General features: G+C 33.3%; 1 protein-coding gene across 5 annotated transcripts in view; it reads right to left on the bottom strand.

The window, feature by feature from the left end:
- RAP1GDS1 (Rap1 GTPase-GDP dissociation stimulator 1) overlaps positions 1 to 27305 on the bottom strand; it is a 150980-nt gene that overhangs the window by 82379 nt on the left and 41296 nt on the right. For all 5 annotated transcript variants that reach the window (XM_082633983.1, XM_082633982.1, XM_082633985.1 and 2 more), the window contains exons 3-4: positions 13334 to 13456; positions 10487 to 10612 (exon numbers count right to left, since the gene is read on the bottom strand). In XM_082633983.1, coding sequence (XP_082490109.1) covers positions 10487 to 10612; positions 13334 to 13456 — 249 coding nt within the window. The remainder of the gene's footprint in view (positions 1 to 10486; positions 10613 to 13333; positions 13457 to 27305) is intronic.

Below are 27305 nucleotides of genomic sequence, written 5' to 3' on the forward strand. Positions count from 1 at the left end.
CAAATAATACACAGAAAACAAACACACAAAAAATAAAGAAAACATTTTTAATCTTACAGTACAGTACCTTGAAAAGTACAGTAATACAGTATAACAGCTGGCATAGAGGGGCTGGCATCAAGTGAACAGGCAGGAAGAGTTACTGACTGGAGGAGGGAGGGAGGTGGGAGATGGTAGAGCTGAAGGATCGTCAGCAATAGGAGACGGAAAGCAAGCTGCAGTTTCACTCACACCTGATGTTGATGAAATGCAAGTTCGCATCTTTGAAAGTTTACAGCTTGAAGGTTCATATGTAGGGGACTTACTGTATCAGCAAAAGACTGAATATCTGTATTTTATAAACAAATTATTAATTAAACTCAGTTATTTCATAAAATTACCTTAAATGACTTCCAAACAGCATTCAGGTAACAATGTAAATAATTTACTGCTCCAATTTATTAGTCTAATTGCTCAAGATCAAAATTAAATTTTATTCCAACTATTTTAAATGAGATGCTTTTGTATCAAACTATTTCATACTTTAAAAAAACTACCCTAGACGATGTATACGTATTTGCATGTGTGCTCACATGTATATGTAGTAATGATTTAGAATTTAACTTAAATTGATAACAGCACAGTTTCTCAAAAGTTTCATTATTCCACTCAGCAAGAAGGTGAATTATTCACCTTTAAATAGTATTTATCTTTTATATTCCTTCCCAACCAAGGGAAAGACTCCGACACGCAGTAGGGATAATTTTGATTAAAAATAGAGAAAGTTTTCAGTACTTTAGCTTGGTTACAAAGAAGAAAAATTAAAACAGAACACAATTAAGAGCAGAGGATACTATGTATTGACAGGGTTTCAATAAGCAGACTAGAAATTTTATGTTTAATGTGTCTATACATAGACTTTATCTTTAACAGGTGAAATTAGGATAGTAAAGGTCTGGGAAAACAACAGATTTCAACAGCAAAAGCAAACAAAAAAATCTTACTTTTGCAGAGCTTCATAATTAGACTTTCCCTACCCTTTTTAAGACTTGTTAATCAGGAAAGGGAAATTCCAAATGCCATTTAGGCTTTGACTCAGAGGAGAGGAGAGAATCTGGTATCCAAGGGACACACACAAAAAATTTAATTTGGCAACATTATATGACTTCTTATTGAGTTCAAAAACAAAATCATCTAATACTTTTGCCATGTACAATGCTCCCTCACATGTTGCCTCTACTTTGCTATCTATTAAAATTGATCACAGCTACCTGTAAACTATTAGTCCATCTCTTTAACAAGGTATTAGCTTTTTTATAACATGGTACGTGGGAACTAATCAAGCAGTGGAAAAAAGCAGCTAAATATATAATGTGTTCTTTGCCGTACAAGTTTTATGAAGGTAAAAATTTATAGACTGTTAGATTTTTAAATACCATTTTAATAAACAAAAGGTATTTGAATGTAATATGAAGCACAAAAATGGAAAAATCATAGTTCCTCAAAGTATAAACTATCTGAAGTGTTACTAAATATTTAACATTGCTTAAACCTGGTACAGTACTTTGCAAGAACCAACCAAATTAATGACAATCAATCCAATCTCACTTCAAAATTCAATTTCATTCTCTCCGCCCCAGTCAGTATTTACCATATCATACCTGGGTCTACTATAATGGCTTTTTGATATCTCTACCTCACTTCTCCTCTCCTTCCAATACAAATTGAATCCTTCTATGGAACTGCAAATACCAATTTCAAGTTTTCTTCCAGTGGCTCTTTCCTGTCCACACATTCCAGCACAAAAACAACTCCTTAGCCTACATACATTGTAAGTGCACAACACAAATCGATAAATGAATGCAAGATCAAGATCTCTACCTACAGTAAACCTTCACTACCATTTGGTTACTTGAAAATCATATCCTTATGACTGCTTATAATATGCCTCACAGCCCCAACTCTGATCCCTTCCCCACACCAAAGCTTCTTACCGTCACTTTGCACCTGACTTCTATTTAATAATGAGCCTGACTTCCACTTTACTGGGAAGATGGAGGCCACGCCAGAAGCACCCTTCTGACTGCTCTCTGTACTACTGTAAATTGTTTTTTTATAGTTTCACCTAGCTTGTTATTTTTCTCTAAGAATGTCCCTTCCCATTCTAACACCAAAGATTTCATTTCTTCTTGTTTTCATCTATGATCTTTGTCCGTCAATCATTTACTCCAGGAAATTTACTCTGTCCTTGTCCATAGGGTCCTAGCCCAACAAACAAGTTCCTGTCTCCACTACTCTAATTACTCTCACAATGTTGCCCTTCCCACAAACCGCTTCTGTCTCTTCTTTTCTCATTCAATTTCTAGAAAGTTAATACCCTCTTTTCATTTCCTCATTACTCACCATAGCCCTGGAAATTCTATTTCTTTCTCCACAAGACTCGACTTAGAGATTTTTTTAAAGCATGAATGTCTGTTAATCAAATGACAAAATTCAGTATTTTTCTTGGCAGGACTTGACAGTACTTGACAGTGTTTATCACCCAACTCTTTGGAATCCATGACAAGAAAATTGTTTTCCTCGAATCTTTCAGTGCTTCTTCATAAGCTCCTTCCTTTCTTCTACACTCAAAATGTGGCTGTTTTCCTCACGCTTTCCTTTAAACATTTCTTCTATTCCCATGGGTCAACCATCACTTTTAAGTGCATGAATCTCAAAGCTCTGTCACCTGAATGTGACAACAGCACCTCAAATTCAACATGCCTCCAAACATATCCACCTGGTTGAGATCTATTTCTATTGTTGATATTATCCAGATTTGAATTTTGGACTCATGGACTCCTTTCTCTTACCTGATACTTTCTTGGATTCTTACACACACACACACACACACACACACACACACACACACACACCCTCTCTTCCTTTCTATTCTCTCTTTTATTCTTCAAGCTTGAAAAGAAACAATAACCTTCTAACTGGTTATTTTTCATCTAGTCCACTGTCCAATGGTTTTTAAGTATGAATGTGCATTAGAATCACCTAGGGAGGTTTGCAGAATATAGATGATACGTTAGATTCCAGTCTCAGAGATTCTGATTTACTGGTTCTAGGGTGTGGACAAGAAAATGTATTTTGAAAAAGTCTGCTAAGTGTTTCAGATACATACTTCTTGTTAAGGGCAACTGCCTATCATAATGTACATCTCTTTCAAATCCACTTTTTCTATGGGATCGATTTGCACATTTAACTCTTGCTCAGATACCTCCAATGACTCCCCATTGTACTAGCCCTTCTCCAATATGGGTTCCAGACATATCTCCCTACTATATTATCTACCTTTTATGCTTTTCTGTGCTCCTGAATAATCTCCTAATCCTTTCTCCACATGTCCAGATACTATGCAGATTGACTGCTTCCTCCCCTATTAACACCACTGGAAGGGCTCAAACACAAATGAGCTCCCTCCTAGATCTCTACTGTGGATCCTCTTACAGCACCATCACTGTGTCCTATTTTACTCATTGATATACATGCTTCATTACCTTGAATGCACTATAAACCCTTTAAGCATAGGAGACACACTTGAACAATTAAACAGAAGTGATGACCAGCAAAACCATTTCGCCCCTCACATTATTTTCGTTGGTTTTTCCAGAACAAAGGTAAATTATAAAATACTTACAGGCTGATCCTGACTCACCAGAAATCTCACCTGAAGTAGAGGCTTGTGGCCCAACACAGAAATCCTCCTGAGACTAGGAGTGCTAATGCCTAATCTATCCCTACAGGATGCAGAGAAGGCAGAACCTACTGATTACCTGTTCTGATCAAGGTCCCAAAAGTATGAATTGTCTCTCCCTAAATTTTATTTTAGGGCTGTCAATTTTTTGGCTGTTTTTTTTCCCTTAAAGTCAAATTTGGAGGGAGAAAAAATTAGAGGCAATTTTGTCCTCCACTTTAATTATACAAATCCAATAAAAAGAAAATTATTGTTGTAGGTCATACTTTAAATGTATATATGTACGTGTATATGTATATAAGTTTGTAATTATGTTATACACATTTTGTCTTCCCACTCCCTCAAGTAGGGCTGATAGAAACAAGGTCATTTGCCAGAGATTATATGTATGCCTCTTAGAAATGTGGAGTTTTTTAAAGTTTTAATTTTGAAATAATTAGAGACTCACAGAAAGTTGCAAAAAAAAAAAAAAATTAGTACAGACAGGTCCTATGTACCCTCCAACCAGCTTGCTCCAAGGGTAACATTTACATAACACTAATACAATATACCAACCAGGAAAGTGACAATCTTCGGACCTTGTTTAGATTTCATCAGTTTTTATATGCATTTGTGTATGTGTGTGGGCATGTATAGTTCAAAGCAATTTTATCATGTGTATAGATTCATGTAACTGTGGTAGTTTTAAATATTCACTATCATGTAAATCAAATTTTATCAAATCGATAACAGGCTTAAAAATCAAAGATAATTATATTTTTTGGCCTCAGAAAATAGAACTTGGATACATTACACAACACAGAAATTGAGCAGGTATAATGAATGCAAAGTAGAACTGTATTTTGATTTAAAATAAACTAGGAAATATATTCAAGTCAAAACTTCTTGAAAATTTTAAGTTATATGCTTGAATCAAGTTCAACTACCAAAAAACAACACATTTGGGCTATATTGTCCAAATAGAAATATGTTTGCTAAAGTACTCCGTATTATTTCTTGGATTCTGTTAAAGATGTGGTATAAGAAGCAATCATATGGAGACTATTTGAGGAATTTTTTAGAACCATTATTGAAGATACTGTCTAATGCAAACCAATATCTTTTGCATATTTTAAGAGGAATGTATACAGAATCATCTAAGAAGCTAATGATATCCTGATGATAAATCTCTTCTAGAATTTGTCTCAAGTTTTTTGTTTAACTGAAGAGCTAGAAAATTACTCCTTAGCATAAAATAAAAATTACATAGCATATCAAGTTTTCCACTTTGGCAACTGAGATGCTCAAATTAAATTAGTGCTCATTATGGTAAGTATATTATCCCTGACTCTTACTAGATTTATCTTTGCCTCTCCTTATACGGATTCTGTCCTTTATACTTAAAAAAAAAATATCTTGAGTACATTAGTGTATGCATTGCATTATGTCACAGCATACTTTTTAGAAACAATAATGTTATAGAATGAATGTTTGTTTCTCCCTAAAATTCATATGTTGATATTCTAACCCCTGATGTTATGACATTAGACGGTAATTAGGTCATGCAGGTAGAATCCTCAATGAAGAGACAGGAGAGCTTGCTTCCTCTAGCTCTCCTCTCTCTGTGAAGATACAATAAGAAGGCTGTGGGCAAACAAGGAGTGTCCTCCCCAGATACTGAATCTACTACTGCTTTGATCTGGGGTGGATTTCCCAGCCTCCAAAACTGTGAGAAATAAATGTTGGTTGTTTAAGCCACTCAGTCTATGGTATTTTAATATAGCAGCCCAAACTGAGTAAGAAAAATGATCATACATAAATGCTACGTATTTCCTTTGCCTAGCAGTTCATAATTTATATTGTACATCTATATATAAACCTTATTTAATCCATACAACAGTCCACTTTTCCAATGAGGAAAATAAAATTCAGAAAGATTAAATGATGACTTAGTAAATGGTAGGTCTGGAAATCTTATCAATCTGTAATATTTGCCTTCCAAGAGCATACCAAAATTTCACTTATTTATAATTTATTAATTTAAAAATAAACTATATTTTATAAGCAATGCATCATTTGCTTAATTTCTAAAAAAATGGCTCCAAATACTACTCCCATCACCCATTTATTTTCATTCTGATCAAAAACCACATATTTAGTGTGTACTCTGTAATTGTCCCTAAGTTGTGTTCCTTTGTGCATTTTATTTTCTCCACTATATTAAAAGCTCTTTAATGGCATGAACCTTTTATAGAGCTTATGATAGTGTTACAAAACAACATCTATTTCCAGCTACTATATATGTAGGAAATCTTTACAAGAGAGGATTTTCATGTGATAATAGCCATACTTACTGTCTCTAAAAGCAGTTGCATACAGTTGTTTATTCTTATATACATGATGTACTCTGATAATAAATTTATTAAAAAATACAACAGATTGATTAGTAAAAGCTGAAGAATCTTTTTTTTGTACTTATTGGTTGATAATTCTATTCTACTCTAAAACTGAATACTAAAAAAAGTAGGACAAATCAATAGACCTGCAAACTCTTTAATAACATAATCAAACACTTAACCTAATTTATATCACTGAAACAAATATTTTAAATGTAAGATATAAATAGTTCTGTGTTTAATATAACTGCTGCAAACATATTCTGACTACTCAGGCAATTTCAAAGCATGTCTGTATTATTCTTAGCTAACCAACTTACATTATGAAATATTATAGAATTATTGCTAATTCTTTTTCAGCATTTGCAGTCAGAATAATAAATTTTTTCTTCATCCCTTACATTAAAAATAGTGTAGCACAGTTAGAATCACTAATATATAAATAGGTCCATGCATGTACTTGGGCATCCTTTCATTTTTACACTTCCTGAAGTCATTGAAATAAACAATATTTAGTTTACCTCATAAACAATGGCTTTGGCCAGCCTGATTACCACCTCATTTTGGTAGATTTATTTCTTCATCAGTGAGCAAGAATTCAATTTTCTTTATATCATGTAAGACAGCATGTCATACAAGCTTCTTAAGTGCGCATCTTTCTAATAATAGGACTAATTATATAATCAAAAGCACTAATTTCATTTCTGTAAAGAGGTGTATTTGTTTAATTTTAATATGTATTAATTTGAATTCTATATTATTCTTTCTCTGGTATACAAAAAGGCACAAATATTTAATTTCATGCAATCATTTTCTTTTAGCCTCTACTAAATGACTTTTAACCAGTATTTCCGATATCAATTATTTCCTGACCTCAAGCAGTACCATCTACAAACAGAGAAAGCTCACTCTCCAGTCACCCATTTAGCCCTACTAATAATAAACATGGGGTGGGAATTTAACATGAAGCTCTTCAATACTATAAGACCATTTAATTATATAAGCAATTTTAAATGTGCACAGTTATATAAACAAAACTAATCATTAAAAGAAGAGAATACCACAAAAATGGCCAGGTAAGGAGAAAAAGGGGCTCATTTTTTTCCATATCACCTTTGAGAGAAATGTGTAATTAAACAGGCCAAATGTATGCACTGCTGAGATGTAATACCACTTTATCTAAAATCATATCCCCTAGCACATCCCATCACAGCTTTGCTGACTTCTTTCCAAATTGAAATATAATTTTTCTCTCTTCTTTGATCTAAAAGAAGTCAAACTTCTTATAAAAAGAATCATTTTGGAGAAGTTAAAGGGCAAAGAGTTAAAACGTTGCTTATATCAGAAGTCTGGATACTTCGAAAGAGAAATCCATAAATGCCTTGGCAGCTCTCTGGAAGCACAGAAAAAAGACCAGGCATTTTAAATGAAAACTGTTCCCTCTCGCTGATGCTTTCATCTCTCTCTATATGCAAGAGAGAGACTGGGTGGGATTCAAAAAGTTCATCAGCAACAAAGCCTCATCCTGTCCCATTTAGCAGTTATATCAGTCTATTACCTGATGTTAGGATATATAAGACAGTTTCCTTCCACTAGGAAGAGTTCCCTAAAATGGGCACTGTCAAAGCTGGGAAATCTGAAATCTGACCTACTTTTTTCAAAAGATTTCCATGAATTTTGTGGTAAGTGTAATTCTTTTTACAGTTAGAGCTCTCCTTTCAAAAAGAACTGTTAACTGAAATATGCTGGCAAACTGCCTTACATTTTTTAAGTATCAAAATAAAAATCTATAAAATATGCACAAATTTCTCACATTTTTATCTGTAATACTGAATTCCCATGCTACTTTATGTATACATTGACTTTACTATCTGTTGTAAGCCCAATAAAATTCTGAATAAACCCACACTAAAAAATTATTCATTTGGAATACATTTATAAAACAAGAATAAACTGATTAGTCCTATGGGTAAGTTTGATAAAATACAAACGTGAATTTTAAAACACATGTTATCTGTAAGAAGAAGATTGCTTGTATTTACAAGGCTGTAATTTATAGTTTTCTATTTTCCGTTTAGGAATGAAGCATTACATTCTTAAGAGGGAAGAAGGTTAAGTAATTAATTAAAATTGAAGTTATTCAATACTTTTTAAAGAGAGAAATCTAATTTCTGGGTTCTTTCAAACTCCTGCTTGTCATAAAATGTCACTGCATTTCAAGTAAATTAAAAAATCAACCACACAGCATCACATTTATAGACTTTGATATCATTCTTGCAATTAAAATAAAGGTGCTGTACTCTTCCTACAACTATTCTGGAGAAGTCACTGATAAATTGACATAAATTTAATTTCAAATAAAAGGATAAGAAAGCATACAGTATTATGGAAATTATATGCTTAAGACAGCATGGCACAATGAAAACATTTTTACCACGATTTACAGTAATAAATCACTTCTTATATTTATTCATTTTTAAGATTACTAACTTCATTTTCCTTAAACAAGGTTTAAAAGTATAAAAAGTCTGTATTCACTATGCTTAATTTTCTATTTAACTATAATTTTCATTGAATTGAATGAGAATAAAGTGGTTATAAATATTCACAAATAAATGAAACAAAAAATTAACTTCATAGCCTAAAGCATATCCACAGACTTTATACTGTATACCTCATAAGAACAGAGTAAATGGATATGATAAACAGCATAATAATGGACTTCAGTTTCTTCAAAACGATAATCTTATTAACTAGACATTTATTACCCTAACTTCAAGGTTCTTTAGCATATACAGGAAATAAAATGACTCTGTGCCCATAAAAATCATAGCAAGATGAGACAATAGATCACTATGGGTATTTCTTCCATTGTGTCAATATTAAGTGAAACTCTAGGACAAAAGTACTCAAAACAGATAATTCCTATGATGTTCAAACAATGCATAATTCAAGAATATCTAAACTGAACAAAGATTAAAGAATACTTTTGATAGCCTTAAATCCTAGTAATAAACACAGACGATAAAAATAAAAAGAGTAATGATTATACTCTCCAAATACTTGCCATCAATCTTTGCCTATTACTCTGCAAAGGTCTATTAAATATATATTGTTAAAATTAATCATATAAAATACACATTCATTCTTGAAAGCTAACGTTAGAAGCTATAGTGTTTAATAAAAATCCTAAATATGAAAATGCAAGTTATAAACATAGAGCACTAGGATTTTATAAACAAAGCTAATACCCTAGGATAGTAAGAATTGGAATGAAGGCACAGATAGGTAAATTTATAAGCAGCATTAGGGACTGAAATTCTCCAATTAAAATTCACATTAAAAGACATCCCGTGTCCTCAAATATAATATATAATATTCCAGAAAAAGGAAAGAATAAATGAGGCTAGTCTTACCACTACTGCTACAGAGAAGTTATAACTGAAAGCTGTAGTTTCAATCTTTTTTTCTGCTTCTTTCTTTTATCATAAATAAATATGTTTATGACTTTATTTTCTGTCTGGCTTATATGCACAAATCACTTTTTGAAACACTGTGTATTATAAAAGAGCTATCTATGATTTTGGTACATAAACTCAATGGGGAAAATAAACAATAAAAGTTATCCTAGTTGTATAAATAGAACTAAATTCCTAGGAGACTTTAAAGGTGAGTGTTAAAAAATGTGTTTTTGTCTCAGAAATCTAAGGAAAATCAGGATAAGCCTAATTAAACTGAATATACTCAAGATTTTTTTCTGTATTTTGTTTGCATATATGTGGGAAGGAAAAGTAGAAAATGTAAAAATTTTGCAATATCTATACCCATACTCAAGTTCTTGCTTTCTCTTTGCCTAGTAGAACAGTATATTATATAAAGTGGTGAGGATGACAATGACATTATGACAAATAGGAATGGAATCAATGCAAGATGCAATAGGCCAATCTAGCTCTTGAGAAGATAATGGTTTTTACGAATGGCTTTACTGAATTGCACATAATTAAAAATGTATTTGGACAGACTTAGAAACTAAAAAATGTGTTCAGAAGTATTCTCATGCAGAGATGGTACTTCAATAAAACCCAATTGAAAAGATATATTTTTTCCTAAAATTAAAAGCTCCAATTCTTAGAAAATAACTTATTTTCCTCTGAAAATATCATTTGTGATATCAGAGAAAAAGAATTCATTTCAGATAAGTCTTAGTTAAAAGAATACTATGGCCCGAATTTCCATCGATTCAGCTACATAAGCAGAGCTAAGTCATACTGGCTCACATTAATGTCTTAGCCTAGAAAAGACAGTGCTAACACTAAAAGCAGAATTATTATGAAAATCATAATTCTTAAACAAAAGTTTATAAGTGTACCATTGCTATTTCAACACTTACGGCTATCGTAACATATGTTTCCTAGAGCCCTGCCAGTTTGAAGCAGCACTTCCTGGTCTTTGCTATTTAGCAGCTGCACCAGTGGTGAAATCAATCCTGCATCCACACATGGAATTCGCATAAATTCTGAAAAGAAGAACATATTTAATTAAAAATATAAAGATTCTCAATTACATAAAAAACCTCCCCTAATAAAATAAATATCTAATATTAAAATGTTTAAGATGGCTTACTATCTGAAGAGTACATTTCTGTCTAAAAGTATCATTACAACCTTACTAAATACTTCATGAAATAAGTACACAAAAATGAGTGGGGTCATATTTTTCTTTGCTGATAGTCTCTACCATAAACCAAAAGAATTTTTCATTAACTTTCATTATACCTAATTTATCACTATCTTCTTATACCTGGATGTTATAAGAGGAGTGGGGGGGTAGGAGTTGGAGGAGGGGAATAAGATGTAAAGGTTTGTTTGCTTTTACACATTTTCAACTTCAGTTATCAGCACTGTAGACACATAATAGTACCTAGTTTCAGAAATTTGTTGTTGTTGTTGTTATTATTATTAGACACTGAGAGTACAATTCTAAAAAGGAAGAAATATTCACAGATACTTCCTCTTTTACTTATTTTTCCTTTGCCTCAAATCCATCTTAAATCTGTTATATAGGGGAATACTTTTTTAAAAGATATCAAAATCTTTTACTGCTATTTATGGTCATAGCTAGGCTCCCACATTAAACTTGCCCCTGGAACTTCTTACTAATACTCTGGATTTTGAACATCAACACATAGTCAGGGACGCTAATTTTTAGAGAGTTCCTTTTGTATATACAAATTTAACCATAATTATATTTTATAATTAATCCAAATCTAACAAGTATATGCTAATAGTTCTCTTCTATTATTATATAATGTGCACAGCAGAGTGACGATGAACAGACCAACTTCCAATTTCTTTTTTTCTCTGGTTCACACAATCTTCTTTCATTGTCAAGTTTCTAACCAGAAGAAATATAAGGCCAGTTAATATCTCTGTTGGGTCATGTTGCATTTCTGAAGATATTTATTTAAAAAGAAAGACTCTAATCCACTTTCTCAGCCAGTCACTTAAAAAAAAACAATGTGGCGATTAAGCAGTAAACAACCATTTAAATGGATCCCATTTATTTTAACCAGTAGGGATTAGTGGCATGCCCTTAACAAGCCTCTGATTAAAAGTATAAATGCTATAAATTATGTCTTTAAAACATAGTTGTCATCTACTAGAGTGTAACTAGAAGCAACCTCTAGCAGCAGAGTTATCATGCAACTGTGACCAAGTATTATGAGGACTGATACTATTAAGTAATAAGATCATATAGGAATGGCAATCCATTTCAAAAAAAATCTACTCAAAATTTCTCAATCCATGTTATGTGTGTGTGTGTGCTCATTCTTAAGAAAAAAAGTTTTAAGATAAAAATTGATTTCTGGAAACTATACTGTATTTCTAATGAAGTTAAAAATAAATTACTTGATCTTAAAAATCAAGCTGCTTTGCATCTAAGAAGATTTAGATAGTGGTTGCTCTAAGTTAACAAACAATATCTGAAGGGGTTTCATTTTCAAACTAGATCTGCTTCAGGAGTTCTTTGTTGTCCCAAGGTGATCCCTATCTATTCAGAGCAGTTCAAATCTGCTTGAAGTACACTAAATACTCCAGACCACTAAGAATCTCTGAACATTTATGACCAGCTCAACTCCAAAGCACAGCATAATGATTATAATTACAATAGCTTAGATGTACATACAAACAATAGATGGTCAGTTTTCATTAACAACCAAAAAATGATTTACCAATATAGAACCTCATTGGAACTTGAAAGGTATTTTGAGCACCTCTAAACAAATGAAAAAATTTCATGGCAATTCTTTTTGGTAACACACATATGAACAAGTTGTTTTACTGGGCTAAAAACATACTTTACAATGTCACCTGCCACAGTGATTACACAATGTATAAAATTAATTGTGTAAAACTGAAGCCAGAATTTTAAAGTTTCTTTTTTTAAAGTATAATATATGCAACTTACTAAAATAAAAGAACTAAAATAATATCAAACTTTGACAAACTGAGGCATACTAATGGTATATTACATTTTGCATGGCCTCCCCTTTTGCTGAAAAACTGCTTTAAGAAGTCAGTGTTTTTCTCAAACTGACTAAACTGAAATCATACACAAATATTTCTGCTACAAAATTATTCTTCCAAAGAATCCCCTCTCACTGGATATAAGCCATATATAATGGGATGGCTATTTTATAATCTATGCTTTGCTGTCATTACATGGAAACCTAAGGAATAAATGTTTCTCATGAAGATGAATTCAGAAAACAGAATATGTATTCCGACTACACTGTTGCAGTCAAGTGCCAACGTCAGTAGGTCAGACTAAAAAAAAAAACAAAACAGTGAGTTTACCTGGATATAACACAAACCAACGTATACATTGAAAAAGTGTAAGCTCTCCTGTGACAACGAAGACGAATGACTCAGTGGCAGCTCAAGAATCCTGTAACCAAAGCTATAAATGATACAGGTACAGGAGGGACCAGCAGTGCTATTCTTTAATTCTACTCTGAAGGAATGGAATAGCAAATGGGAAATGTACAAATAGAATGACTATAATGATAGTCATTTTAAACAACATCTCATTACATGAAAAAAGTCAAAGAAAAGAAAAATAGAAAGTAAAAAGGTCTAATCTACAAAATTAAAACATAAATTAATAAAACATACTGACAGGTAGGGTGTAAAACTGAAGATGTTCCCAGCAGAAAAGTTCTTGAGGAAAACCTCACCATTTTTGGCTATTTCTGCTATGATGTTAGCTACTTTGGCTGTGCAGGAAGACTGTGGAACCAACAGACTTGCAAACAGTTGAAGTATTCCACTTCCTTGGATTTTTTCACTTGTTTCCATATCTGAAAGAAATACATACAAAGAGCTTCAGTGAACATCTTCAACACTAGCACTGACAACTTCATCTACAATAAATTCTTTCTTTAAGAATTTTCGTTATAAAGCAGAAACTAATAAAAAAAAAGAATTTTCACCCTCCATAATAGAAACAGTTCATTATATATTAAAATGTGTATATTTATATAAAATTACCTTCAGTTCCACAAGCTGCTTTTATGTTCAGTTTTTATCTATGCAAAACTTTCTAATACAATCTTTTCTAAATCTACAGATTATAAAGGAATCCTTTCTGAATATACCATTTGCATACCAAACTTACTTCTCAATGTTATTTCCAACACTGTCTACTCAGAGTAGGAATGCTTTACTTTCTACTTCCCTTCTGAATTCTCTAACAGTGTGTTATTAATACATGTGAATTCTATGATTACCTATAATGCTACAGCAATTAAAAAAAATAAGTGGCAACTAAATGTGCAAAAAACTCACCTCATATCATTTTATATGGAGTGACAGAAGAGACTGTTCAGTTCCATATGATTACTATGTTTCTCACACAACTTATTCAAACCACCGCTAATGAAGAAGGGAAATAGTAAACAGCAATAAGGCCATGGTATTCAGAACTCTATCTGGTGATATAGAAATTCAAGAAGACCTACTTCTTTCCTTTTCTGTCCATCTTTGTTAAAATACAAATAAAGAGCCTTTGTATGAAATCAAGCCGCTTCATGTAAAAAGCATGACCTATTAAAATAAAAAACAGGAACACCTGGAATGATGATGGAAATAAAGACAAGCTCAAGGAAACAAGATTTAAAATTACTATTTGGCTCTTAACAATGAAGAGGAATGGCATTGTTTAAAAACAGGGAGCTATAAGGCTCATTAAAACATTTTATTTAAATTTATTTCTATGTGTAGCTCCTCTATATCATTTACATCCTTTGGTTATACAAACAAACAAGAGAACTCTAAAGATTTCTTGTTAAGTAAATAGCAGCTGCTCTGATCAACAGAGAGTAGGAAATCATTTTTAATAATTTGAGAAAGTCTACAAAAAATTATCTATTTCTTTATAGTAAGTGCTGATTGTTTAGCTCAGTGTTTTTCAAACTGTGGGTCCCAACCCATTAAGAACCCTGAAATCAATCTGGTGAACAAGGACCAGCAATTTCTTAAAAAGAGAAATAGAATCAACAATATCCACAACAACAACAAAAGAATAGAAAAAATTTTTTTTGCAGACAGTAAGGTAAAACACTGAGTGAAACACATGCACATGTAACTGTATGTGTATGCTTACTGAATGTAAAATGTACCACTAATCATAGATTCTGGTCAAAAAGTTAAAAAGCAATGTTCTGTGTAACCCAAGACTAGCCAGGATTCTGGGTTAAAGAGGTATAACACTCTTAACATCATCAAGAGAAGCTAGAATTGCTGAATGGCTGAAGCAATAGAAAATTATATGGAAAATTATTTATAAATTTGTAAAAATGGAAAATTATAAAAGTTCCATGGATTTGTTATCTTAAAAACATTTCTTTGCAATTACTGTAGTTACTTGGGTGTATGTGCATGTTTATATATGATACTAGTACAAAAGATCAAGTAATCAAAATTAGTCAGTGTTGAAACTCCATCCATGCATTTCCTTTTCCATAAGCCTAGTACACTTTAATACAGCTAATACTATTTTGGTACATTTTATGTACTGTAATAAAAAAGGATATTTTGGAGATACTTTAAAACAGTGCTTTTTATTAGGTGAAGAAACAGAAGCCCAGAAAGATAAAGTAAACTTGTCTAAAGTCACCAATAATCATAGAGCATGAACAGCAAATTCAGATTCTACTACACTAACAATTCAACATGTGTATCACCTGGCAACCACTGGTGTTATTTTTTAGAACAGAAAACTTACTTAAGCATAAGTAAATGAAATTTGTCTTTTTGTACGCTGCTACTCACTGGTTTCTCACAATTCAGATTATTACAAATGTAAAGTACACATGATAGAACATAAACACAGGAGCTGTCCTTTCAGCAAGCGCATTTATAAAATACAACGTGGCTTTTCACTTTTATTTTGTTTCTTGGATTAAAAAATAAGTTTTTAAGGTACCACCTGAAAATCTGACACCAAGTTTCTATTAATTATTATTATTATTCTTTCTAGCAAGAAGCCAAAAGAACTGAACTCAGTTTGCCATGTTAAAATTCTTCCTTTTCTGACCCTGCTACAACGGTAGAACACTGGGGTTGACTGCCCCAGGGGTCTTGTCCCACCATCTGCTGGTGCTAGGATGACAGCAAGAATCTGGCATAAGGCATGAATCATGATTAGATGTGAAGCTGAGGCATTTGTGTGTGTGGAGGCGAGCAGTTAACTGCAAATCACCCATGCACGTCTCATTTTAACTATAACTAAAAAAATGGCTTAACATCAGAGCTGAATGTCAGGGGCACAGGGAAGAAAAGAAAACAAAACAATACAAAACTCTTGCACTCTGATGAGTTTCCATGGATTACAATCCAAGGAACTGGGAAAACAGTTATAATAAGATGAATCAAGATTTGGGAATAGTATTTTTTAATAGTATTGTCAGAGAAATAAAAGGGAAAATATAATCTGGTTTTTCATATAAATCTGACATACAATTTAGAAAAATAGAAAAGGAATTCTATTTACTTGCTAGCATGTGGATTTATATATAGGTTTAGAACTTAAATTAAACAGCTGGGAATTATCTTCTTTCGTTTGTCATAAAAATATAACAAGCCAAATACTGCTTATCATTAAAATGCCACTACCCAATAAACAATTACAAAGTTTCAGCCTCACTTCATATATGCTTTCTACACTGGCATTCTACTGCATCTCACAATGTGTACCTGTGAACTAAACATGTTCTCAGATATCGGTGAGCACCGTTGAAATGATTTTAAGAGAGCATTAAGAAGGCGTCAGTGGTGGTGTTTGCGGGTCTAAATGAATGACTGCTTGTAAAAAGAAATCATGTGTTGTGATTAGGAGTCCTAAAAAAAAAAAGGCAGACTTTTCATTATCTTTAGCCACACTACTACTGACATTGGAACTATACCCATTTTAAATATTTGCAGGAATCAATTCCACTTCTTTCTCCCCCTTCACATTTAGGTGCAGTCATAAAAGCGTTTGAGTATGCCTATAAATTATAGGCAGCTGGCAGTCCTTGAATTTTGAAGGACCCATACATGACGGGCAGTTGCTACTCTAAAATAATATCTGTGGAGCTACGGCAGGAGTCATATCCATTAGAGTAGCCCTTGCAGTTCTGCAAGCACTCATTCTTTCTCTACAGTCCTATGTCCACACCCCACCTGACCTCCTGGTGGCAAGAAGCAGCTGCGTTATGAAACTGCCAGTGACAGAAAGAAAAAGAAAACTGGGCAATCGGGTCAGAGAAACTTGAAAGAAGAGTAAATCAAGAAGCTGTGCTACAATGCTATAGGGAGAGGAGAAGTTAAAGCACAACTCACAGAATTTCTCAAGACCAATAACCCAGTAGAAGACAGAGAATGGGTGGAATGGGAATGGGAATTTAAGATATGGCTTGAAAAATGCTAAAGTTCCCAACAAAGCTGCCAAGTAAATACACTAAAATAATTGGCTTTACAGTTAAATATCAAGAGCAGGTTTTCAGGTATGCTACTATAAACTCAATTTATGATGTTATGTTAGCATATAGGCTTTATCAGGAGAAATTAATGAAAAGCATGTGATAGCCAATTTACAGTAAACTCCAAATTAGAAAAACAAAAATAATGACTGTTATTACTATGACTCTATTAGATTAAAAATGTACTTGGATTATTTACTTCTAGTTATGAGAACAATAAAGAATTGCTATTTTTATTTATATTCTATGTCCAGGGATCCTCGTGACTGATTGTGAAGAGAAGACTCAGATTTGGGACTGACTGCAAGGACAAGGAATATGACTCAAGGGCCGTGTGTATCGTTGTCTCTGGGGAAATATGTATTTCTCAAGGGGTAGATTTTTAGAATAGGGTGTAACAAGAGATCTGGCCCTGTGCCTGGGAGATCTGATCCAGATCCAAGGTTTCATTTCCTACCACACAGACGAGACCCAAATCCTCTCTCCCTTTATCCAAAGGAAAACAAAGCCATGTGCGCTTAGATATACAATAAATACCTCAAATTTATCATTTCCAAACTTAAATTTACTCTCTTCCTTTCCTTTCATTTTAGTCTCTATTGCAGTTAATGGCAGGGAACCCATCTAAGCCAGAAGCCCTAGAATGATTATAAATTTTTCTCTTTTAGTAAATGCCTTGCTACCACCCATGTTAATCAGAAAGTACTGTAAGTTCTGTAGATTCCATCTGACTAGCATCTTGTGCATCTATCCTTTCCTTGTTACATTCATGCTACTTCCAGTTCTCAATTCTGACCTTTATTAAATGCAACAGCCTCCTCAAGAGTCTCCCTAACTCCAGCCTCCCCTGCAACTGTCATCTACATTGACAGCAGAATAAGCTTCTGGAAATACAAATTTTATGTCACTCCCCTACTTTAAATCTTTAAATGATCCTCTATAAGTTTTAATTAAACATTCAAGCACATCCATGATATTTATATTTCCCAACCATATCTCCTGATACTCCTCCATTGATATCTTACATTCTAGCCACACTAAAGTGCTTATAGAAAGCTAAATTAATCATTTTATCTCATACCTTCTTACTGCACTTTTTCCCACTCTGAAATGCCACACCTACCCCACCACTATAGCTAATTCCTACACAGAGGCATAGTGTCCTCATTTAAAGGCACCTGACTGAGAGCCATTCAATCTTTTAAAAATACTTGACTACCATAAAAACTCATTTTTTAAAACAGACATGTGACATAGGCATGATAGGTTATGTTTTCTTCATACTACAAATAAAGCTATATGATTATATTGGAAAAGCAATAAGAAACCAATTTTTCTGATTCCTAGTCCAGTGCTCTTCCTAACACAACTGTTAATTTAGAAGATATATAGTGCTAACAATACCTTGACCAGATTCACCAAGTTATTACGTGACAAATATTTTTATTTAACATATTTTTCAGAAGTAAGAACTAAGACAACTGGGTAAGAAAGGGATGCACAGTATTTCGAGATAGATAAATTGACTCAATGATTGAAGGAGAGAAAGGGAACTGTGTATAGAGAAAGTGAAACAGGTTTAAAATATATTTAAAACACATAAGAGGACTATACTGGGTATAAGATTATATAAACACATAAGAGGACTTATATATAGATATAAATATATATAAAACACATAAGAGGACTATACTGGGTATAAAGGGCCTGATAAATGAGAAATTAATGTTTCTAAAAGAAAATGGAAGTATATGGGGGGTTGTTATAAAATGCTTTTTCTTTCACTGATGAGAATCTTTTTCCCGCAATAAAGATTTTAAGCAAATAAAAGGAACATGAAGTACAGGAAAGAAAAGGATGGATATAGTCATGAAAAGAAACAGGGCAGAACAAAGACCCATTTGCACATGACTCACCACCAGAAAGAGGTCTCACTAAAAGATTAAGTTGTGAGAGTCATTTATAAAATTATAATAAATGATTTTGACAGTTGTGCAGTCATTTCAATTCCAGGGATAATGTAAGCTGTGGGAGCTGGGGAAGTTATGTATTTGGAAATCATCACTAGAATAAGCGGGGAGATCTGCTAGTCTGGCTATTTTCCTTAAACTTACCACTAACTAGGTCAAAAGCAGTTGCTAAAAATTGAGTTGGTTAAAAAATAAAAGAAAGATATTTGCTCAGAAATACCCGGAGGAACTGTGCTAATGACTGTGGTAAAAGCAGAGTATATAATCGTTCAACTGTAAGTTCACAGTAATTACTGAAAACATGGTCCCTACGGTAAACGTGGATTTCCTCACTTCATACTAAGAGAATGAGGACATAGTAAAACACAGTGAAGGAATATTTTTGGTAAAAGATCCATCTCCATCCTCCTGTGAAACACCTTGGGGAAAAATATGAAGTAAACAAAGCTAAAGAGATGGGCATCTGTAGGTCACAGGGCAGAGTCTTCATGTTGGGATTAATGACCTTACAAAAATAGACCCGAGAGAGATGCCATGCTTCTTCCACCATGTGAGGTTCCACTGAAAAGACAGCGGTCTATGAATCAGGGAGAAGGCCCTCACCAGAATCTGCTGGTGCCTTGGTCTTGGACTTCCCAGCCACCAGAAGTGTGAGGAATACCACCTAGTCCAGGCTATTTTGTTACAGCAGCTCAAGTGGACTAAGACGTATGGCATAAAAGTCCTTTCATAACTTGACCCCTACTCCCTTTCCAGTTTCAGTTTCTGATTGAACTAGGTTTCTTCCCCACCACTGTGACATTGTATATGTTGCTTCCATTGCTTGGGATGTTCTTCCCATAATCCTTGTGCCCTCACATTACCTGGGTAAAGTACACTGTATTTTCAAAATCCAGCATTCCCTGATCCTGCTTATCAAATTCACCCCTCTTCCCCAATATTCACACACAATGTTGTAATTGTTTCCAAGCTGTTAGAACCCATTTGGTAGCTGAAGACTTGGAGTAGATGAGATTATCCACAGAAGATGTCTTTTTACTGAGTCCCTACTATATCGGGAATATAAGCTAAAGGATACAAACCATATCCTCAGTGAGCTGCCTAGTAAGAGAAAGAGAGAGGTAAATAAATTACCACAATTCAGTGTGACTGATAACACCATGGAGCTTACATACAATGTATAATGGGAAGCAATCACAGTTCCATGAAGATCACATAAACAAGGTAACATTTAAACTGAGTTTTGAAGCCCAATAAAGCATGTTCTAAGCAGAAAAAGAGAAAAATTTATTCCACAAAGAAGGAACACATAAAAAGCACTACTATCTGAAGCTAGAGACCCTAAATTTGTAATAGCAACATTCTGTACCACTGGGTGATTTTTTTTTACCAGCAGCTGGAGGCTGCCAGAATTGAGAAGTGGAAAAGGTAGATGGCTGATATTATCTAAGGTTTGAAGAAAAGGTAGGTAAAGGGAGAAGGATAAGAGAATACACCTATGAAACACCCATTTATCCATCAGAATCTAGGTGAAATGTCGGTCTCTCTGTGACACTTTGAAAGACTCTTACAACTATGAATTGAACCCAGTTCTCTGAACACTTTGTAATCAGCTCCATTATATAATGTGTTATACTGTATTAAAACTTATCTGTTACTTGTCTATCCAATCGCTCCAGGGCAAGGTACCAACTAATGCATGGTGATACCCAATTAATGCTAGTTGAATAGAACTGCCCTGTGCTTAAGGAGTTTATAACTGAATTAAAAAAGGCATACACGCATAATTAATATACACCGAAATAAGTTCAACTAGAGGGATGCATAAACTGTCCTACAGAATGCTAAAGATGGAGCAACTGAGTTACATTTATTAATGTTGTAGAAGTTGTAATTACTTTTAACAGAAAAGAGGATTGAGCTTATAAGGAGACTGTCTTATATTTTAAGAATTTTCTCATCAAGAATGGAAGCTTTTTTGGTAGCATTACCAATCACTAGCTCATGCAGAGACTAAACTTTTCACTTTGCATTAAGCTAATCAGGTCTCAGATTACATTTTTTCAAAAGCAAACATATGCAAAAATGTTCTTTAAACTTCAGACATCATTTTAGAAACTACTTTGTTTTTATCTTATCCCTCCCACATGCACACATCAGAAAGAAAAGGTGATCAATCCATAAGTAAGTTATTATGAGCAAAATGAAAACATTCTGTTTGCTCCTTTAGTACAAGGAGGAGAAAAGATGTGTAACACTTCAATATGGGCAGAGAAAATTACCAGCATCTAAGTGAACTCACCTCAGAGAACACTGTGCGCTAAAACCCAGAATTTACATCCAGATGTCTCTTAAAAAAAACCCCACTACTCCGCCTTTTGGAGTCTCATTTTGGGGTTTATCACAACAAATACTAAAAAGCAGGTCATAAAATCAACCTTAGTAAAATCAACTATAGATTTGCTCGTGGAAACTTCTGTTAAGGGCATCATTCCTCACTAGCAGTTATCCCAACACATAACTATTATGCCACACAATTCATTTTGATATGTCAGTAGAATATAGAGTCCACTTGTGATGGTTACTTTTACATGACAACTTGATTGAGCCATGGTACCCAGGAATTTGGCCAAACATTATTCTGGATGTTTTTGTAAGGGAGTTTTTGGATAAGATTAACATTTAAATCTGTACACTTTAAGCAAAGCAGATTGCCTCCTACAATGTGGGTAGACCTCATTCTATCAGCTGAATGTTTGAACAGAACAAAAGACTGACCACCCTGACCTCTTCTTTCCCCTACGTGCCCTGGAGCAAGAGGAATGCTGCCAGCAGAGTAATTCACGTGCAGGGTCATGAAATTTCACATAGTATTCTGTACTACTGCTCCAACTCTGAATAACTAGAGTCAGAAAAGAAAAATGACTTTGACTCTATCTAAATGTGTTGGCTTTCTGAAATCTCAAGAAATTACACAATGCACTGTTTGTTTTTTAACTGGTGATAAAACAGCCAAAATTTCCAAGTGAAGGTATCTGACAACAGAAGGCACTGAATGCTACTAAATTCTAGTAAAAAAAATGACAGTATAAAGATTCTCTACATTATACAGTCCATTGTATGAATACTACCTAGAATATTATACCTAAACTCTATCTTACTAAGCACATGAAACGTTCACATTTTCTCAGTTACTGATGATTTTTGAGGAAAGAGGTTGTGTTTATTTTTACTTATTTGTTAATTTTTTTCTTTATTTTTGAAATAGTTGATTTACAATATTATATTGGTTTTAGGTGACAACATAATTATTCAATATTTTTATAGATTATACTCCATTTAAAGTTAGTACAAAACAATGGCTATATTTCCCTATGCTATACAATATATTCTTGTCGCTTATTTTATAAATAGTGATTTGTGTCTCTTAATCCCATACTCCTATCTTGTCATCCCCCACGTTTCCCTCTCCCCACAGGTAATCACTAGTTTGTTCTCTGTATCTGTGAGTCTGTTTCTGTTTTGTTATATTCATTCATTTTATTTCTTAGATTCCACATATAAGTGATAACAGAGTATTTGTCTTTCTGTGTCTGACTTATTTCACTAAGCATAATGCTCTCTAGGTCCATCCACGTCGGTGCAATGGCAGGATTTCATTCTTTTTTATAGCTGAGAATACTCTAGTGTGTGTACACATACACCACATCTTCTTTATCCATTCATCTGATGATGGGTACTTAGACTGCTTCCATATCTTGGCTACTGTAGATAATGCTGCTATGAACATTGGGGTGCATGTATCCCAATGATCCAGTGTTTTCTTCAGATATATACCCAGCAGTGGAATTGCTGGATAATATGGTAGTTCTATTTTTAGTTCTTTGAGGAACCTCCATACTGTTTTCCATAGTAGCTACACGAATTTACAATTCCACCAACAGTGCACTGGGGGTTTCCTTTTCTCCACATCCTAGCTAATATTTGCTATTTGTAGACTTTTTGATGATAGCCATTGTGACAGGTGTGAGGTGATATCTCATTGTGGTTTTGATTTTAGTTATCTTATTAGTGATGCTAAGCATTTTTTCACATACGTTTTGGCTATCTGTATATCTTCTTTGGAAAAATGTCTATTCAGGTCTGCTCGTTTTTAAATTGGGTTCTTGGTTTTTTTGGTATTGAGTTATATGGGTTGTTTATATATTTTGGATATTAACCCCTTATCAGTCATATCTTTGCAAATATTTTCTCCCATTCAGTAGATTGTCTTTTCGTTTTGTTGATGGCTTCCTTTGCTGTGTAAAAGCTTTTAAGGTAAATTAGGTCCCATTTGTTGATTTTTATTTCTTTTGCCTTAGGATACAGATCCAAAAAAATACTGCTAAGATTTATGTTGTGATTTGTTATAAGACAGTAAAATGACCATGAACCACACACAGTTAAGAATATGGTATATAATATTTTGGCCTTAGTATTCTTCATCAAAATCTTATTGTACAGCAAATAAAAATATAGTATCTTACATCCAGTTAAAGAGATGTATAGCTGACTTAGCATACATTTATTTCTTCAACTCTTTTTTAATGTGCTTCTAAAAAGTGTTTCTTAATTTGAGACCTTTTCCACTTTCTGGCTATTCTTCCCTTACTCTGAATATTTCAAGCAAAGAGTTAACCTTTTACTCTCTATTTTGCCTTTAATGTTACTACTATTTTTCCTATTTCAACAATATTTGCAGTTGGTCATTAATATTCACATACATTCATAACTCAAAAACTGGAAATTGCAGTAGATAATAAATGAGTAACAGTGAAAAGTGAAATAACTTTGCTTTTGTTTATTTACTTGGTATAAAACATATTCCCATGGTATGGCATCTCTTCCAGTTTTAACATAATAGATAAACTATAGGTTTACATTGATTAAGATTCATATAAAATCAAACCTCCAAAAGGAGAAAAATTTATTTCAATTACCTATTTTTCTGGCTAGTGTTTCTTTTTCTTCCTCTAAGCCAAATGTTAGAAATTTAAAAAATGATTATTAATGCCAAGTAATTAAAATATGTTTTAAATTTATAAAATAATTTATATTCATATTTCATTAAATCTTGACATACCAAAATTCATATAACATTACAAATGTCTAAGAGAAATCTATATAAAACTACACTGTATAAAACTACATGTAGAACTAAATTTATATCTATGTGAAACTATATTAAAATGAAGTAAAAAAAATAATAAGCAATCAAGTTCACACTGTCAGGGTTGAGTAATACAAACTAACAAAAAAATGAATATCTCAATTTATAGCTATAAACATAATTCAAAGACTGATATAATATGACCTTGTAATTGTAACCAAACAATTATCTGGTGGCAAAATTAATGCTCCACTGACTGTAGTTTTGAACCTTTGGGGGCTGTAAATTATGAAATTAAGAAATTTCCTAAAATGTTTATCAGACCATTTAATAATCATTCATTCTAAAATAAATAATTAACATTATTAATTTTAATTATTCTTTAGGTACTAATTCTCAATAGGTAAATGTTTGTCCCTGAATACACGAAGGAAGATATAAATTATACTGAACCTCACTATTCTACTAAATGACATTGAATCTGAGATTGTAAAACTACACTGTACTTTCCATTCTTAAGAAAATCTTCCTCTAGAATTAATGCTCTCAGCAAATAATTTCATTATAAATAAACTTTAAAATAATAAAAAAGAACAATGTTTACTATTCTTATATTGAGTAGCCTAAGACTTATGGTTTAGAGGTAGCTGCTCTTGATTTTTTTAAGAAAATCATTCTTTAATTAAGACTATCTTCTTAACATGAAAAAGGACTTTTATATTAAGTCCAGAGGTATTATATTGAATGGTGAAGCATCAGAAGGGCTGCCACTAATATCAGAAACTAAAATAAGATACTACTCATACCATTGTTATTTACTATTTTGCTGGCAGTTCAAGCCAACTCAATAAGTCAGCTATAGTTACAAGGGAAAGAGGAAACAAAAGTAACACCTTCTGTATGTTCTGACTGCAAAACCCAAGAGAACTAGCTAAAAAATTATTTTAACTAATAAGTGAGCTCCAAAGGTAGCTGAATACAAATAAAAGATATAAAAATCAATACAGCTTTCAAACTGATCTCTAACAAAACGGCCTGGAAGTTATAATAGGAAAAAGTCCATTTGCAAAAACAACCAAAATAATGTAGAATACATAGGAAAAATGCTTTAAATAAGATATATATGGAAAGCATGTGAACCCAATTACATAATCTTAATGAGACATAAAGAAAACTTGAGGGCCTCCCTGGTGGCGCAGTGGTTGAGAGTCTGCCTGCCGATGCAGGGGATACGGGTTCGTGCCCCGGTCCGGGAGGATCCCATATGCTACAGAGCGGCTGGGCCCGTGAGCCATGGCCGCTGAGCCTGCGCATCCGGAGCCTGTGCTCCGCAATGGGAGAGGCCACAACAGTGAGAGGCCCGCGTACCGCAAAAAAAAAAAAAAAAAAAAAAAACTTGAATAAAAAAAAGATATAATTTATGTTTTTAGAATAACTATTAAGAAGTTTTCAATTCTTTCCAAATTAATTTATAGCTTATCCCAATTTCAACAGCATTCTCCAGGAATGCAACAAAGTATTTACACAACTTCTCTGATATAACAAACCCATGAAAATAAAAAACTTTGAAACAGATTTATAAAGAGGAACTTTCTCAATAAAGCTACTATAATTAAAATAGCACGGTTACAACACAATAATGGACAAACAAATTAATGGAATAAAATAAAACCCCAAGACTGGCCCAATTATATTAAACTAAGTAGTTATTATATGATAAAAGGAACGTCCTCAACCAATAAGGAATAGATTAAATGACACATGGTGTTGGGAAAATTGATTGTCTAGAAAATAATAAAATTAAATCCTCACCTATACCATATATAAAAATAAATAATTGGATATAATAAAATCAAATAAGTAAAATAGCAAGAATACATGTATTTTATATAGAGGCTTCCTTTAGTAAAAATAATGATTCATTAATTTCTCAAAATGTCACATTTATAAATCCCAAAGTCTACCTAATGGTGAAACTTTAACCTTTGTTTTACAACGCCAAGTGGGTACTCAGGAAATCTGAATTACAAGAGGTAAAAGTGAAAGCATTTAGACTATGTAAGAAAGCTTTCTAGAGGAAACAACCATCATGACTACCAAGTACTACAGGAGCTAAAAAGCAGTATGCTACTGCCCATGCCTTTAATATCAGGTTCAAACATCCATAATCACAGCAAAGACACTGAAAATAGGTTAATTTAATCAATCTCTTACTTTAAAGCATTTTCCTTTAAACATCAAACTACATTTTTCTGTTGAGAATATATAATTCTTTTTTTTTTTTACAGTCACTCTGCTCTTTAACTCAATTCACAGAACTGCTGAAAAAGTAGACATTTCTATTTAAAAGTAGAAAAAAAGGTTTGTATACAAGGTATTTCTTTTATACAAGTATATTACACAGCTTGGGGCAGTAACAGGTCCGAAAAGCTCTTCTCACCCACTGATACTTTAAGCCTAGGAGGGAAGAAGACTATCACGTAGGGTCTGGTTCTTGCTTGATTTGAGAGCTTCTATCAGTCTCTATTTCTTCTGTTGCAGGAAACTCCAACTGGCTTGGCTCGGCTGATTTTTGGATTACAGGCCTTCTGACTCACTCTGATCAACCAACTGGTTATTAATCACAAGTCCTGGAAATGGTCTAATGACTGTGAATTTAATGAACTCAGCACGTGGAAGGCTCACCCGAGGGTGTGCCATTCTGATGACCATCTACTTTTGGCATTCCAAGGCTGGAGAAGATCCTCAGAAACAAAGCCAAAATTAAGTTCATCATTAAAAAGCCTGAAATGTTTGAGACAGCAATTAAGGAGAGCACCTCCTCCTCTAAGAGCCCTCCAAGAAAAATAAATTCGTCGCCCAATGTTAATACTACTGCATCAGATGCTGAAGATCTTAACATCATTCAGGTGACAATTCCAGACTATGATAATGAAAGACTGTCAAAAGTTGAAAAAGCTAGACAGCTAAGAGAACAAGTTAATGACCTCTTTAGTCGAAAATCTGGTGAAGCCACTGGTATGGGTTTCCCTGTGAAAGTTCCCTACAGGAAAATCACAACCCTGGC

Source organism: Mesoplodon mirus (assembly GCF_964341445.2).
Source record: "Mesoplodon mirus genome assembly, chromosome: 2".
Classification (NCBI taxonomy): Eukaryota; Metazoa; Chordata; class Mammalia; order Artiodactyla; family Ziphiidae; genus Mesoplodon; species Mesoplodon mirus.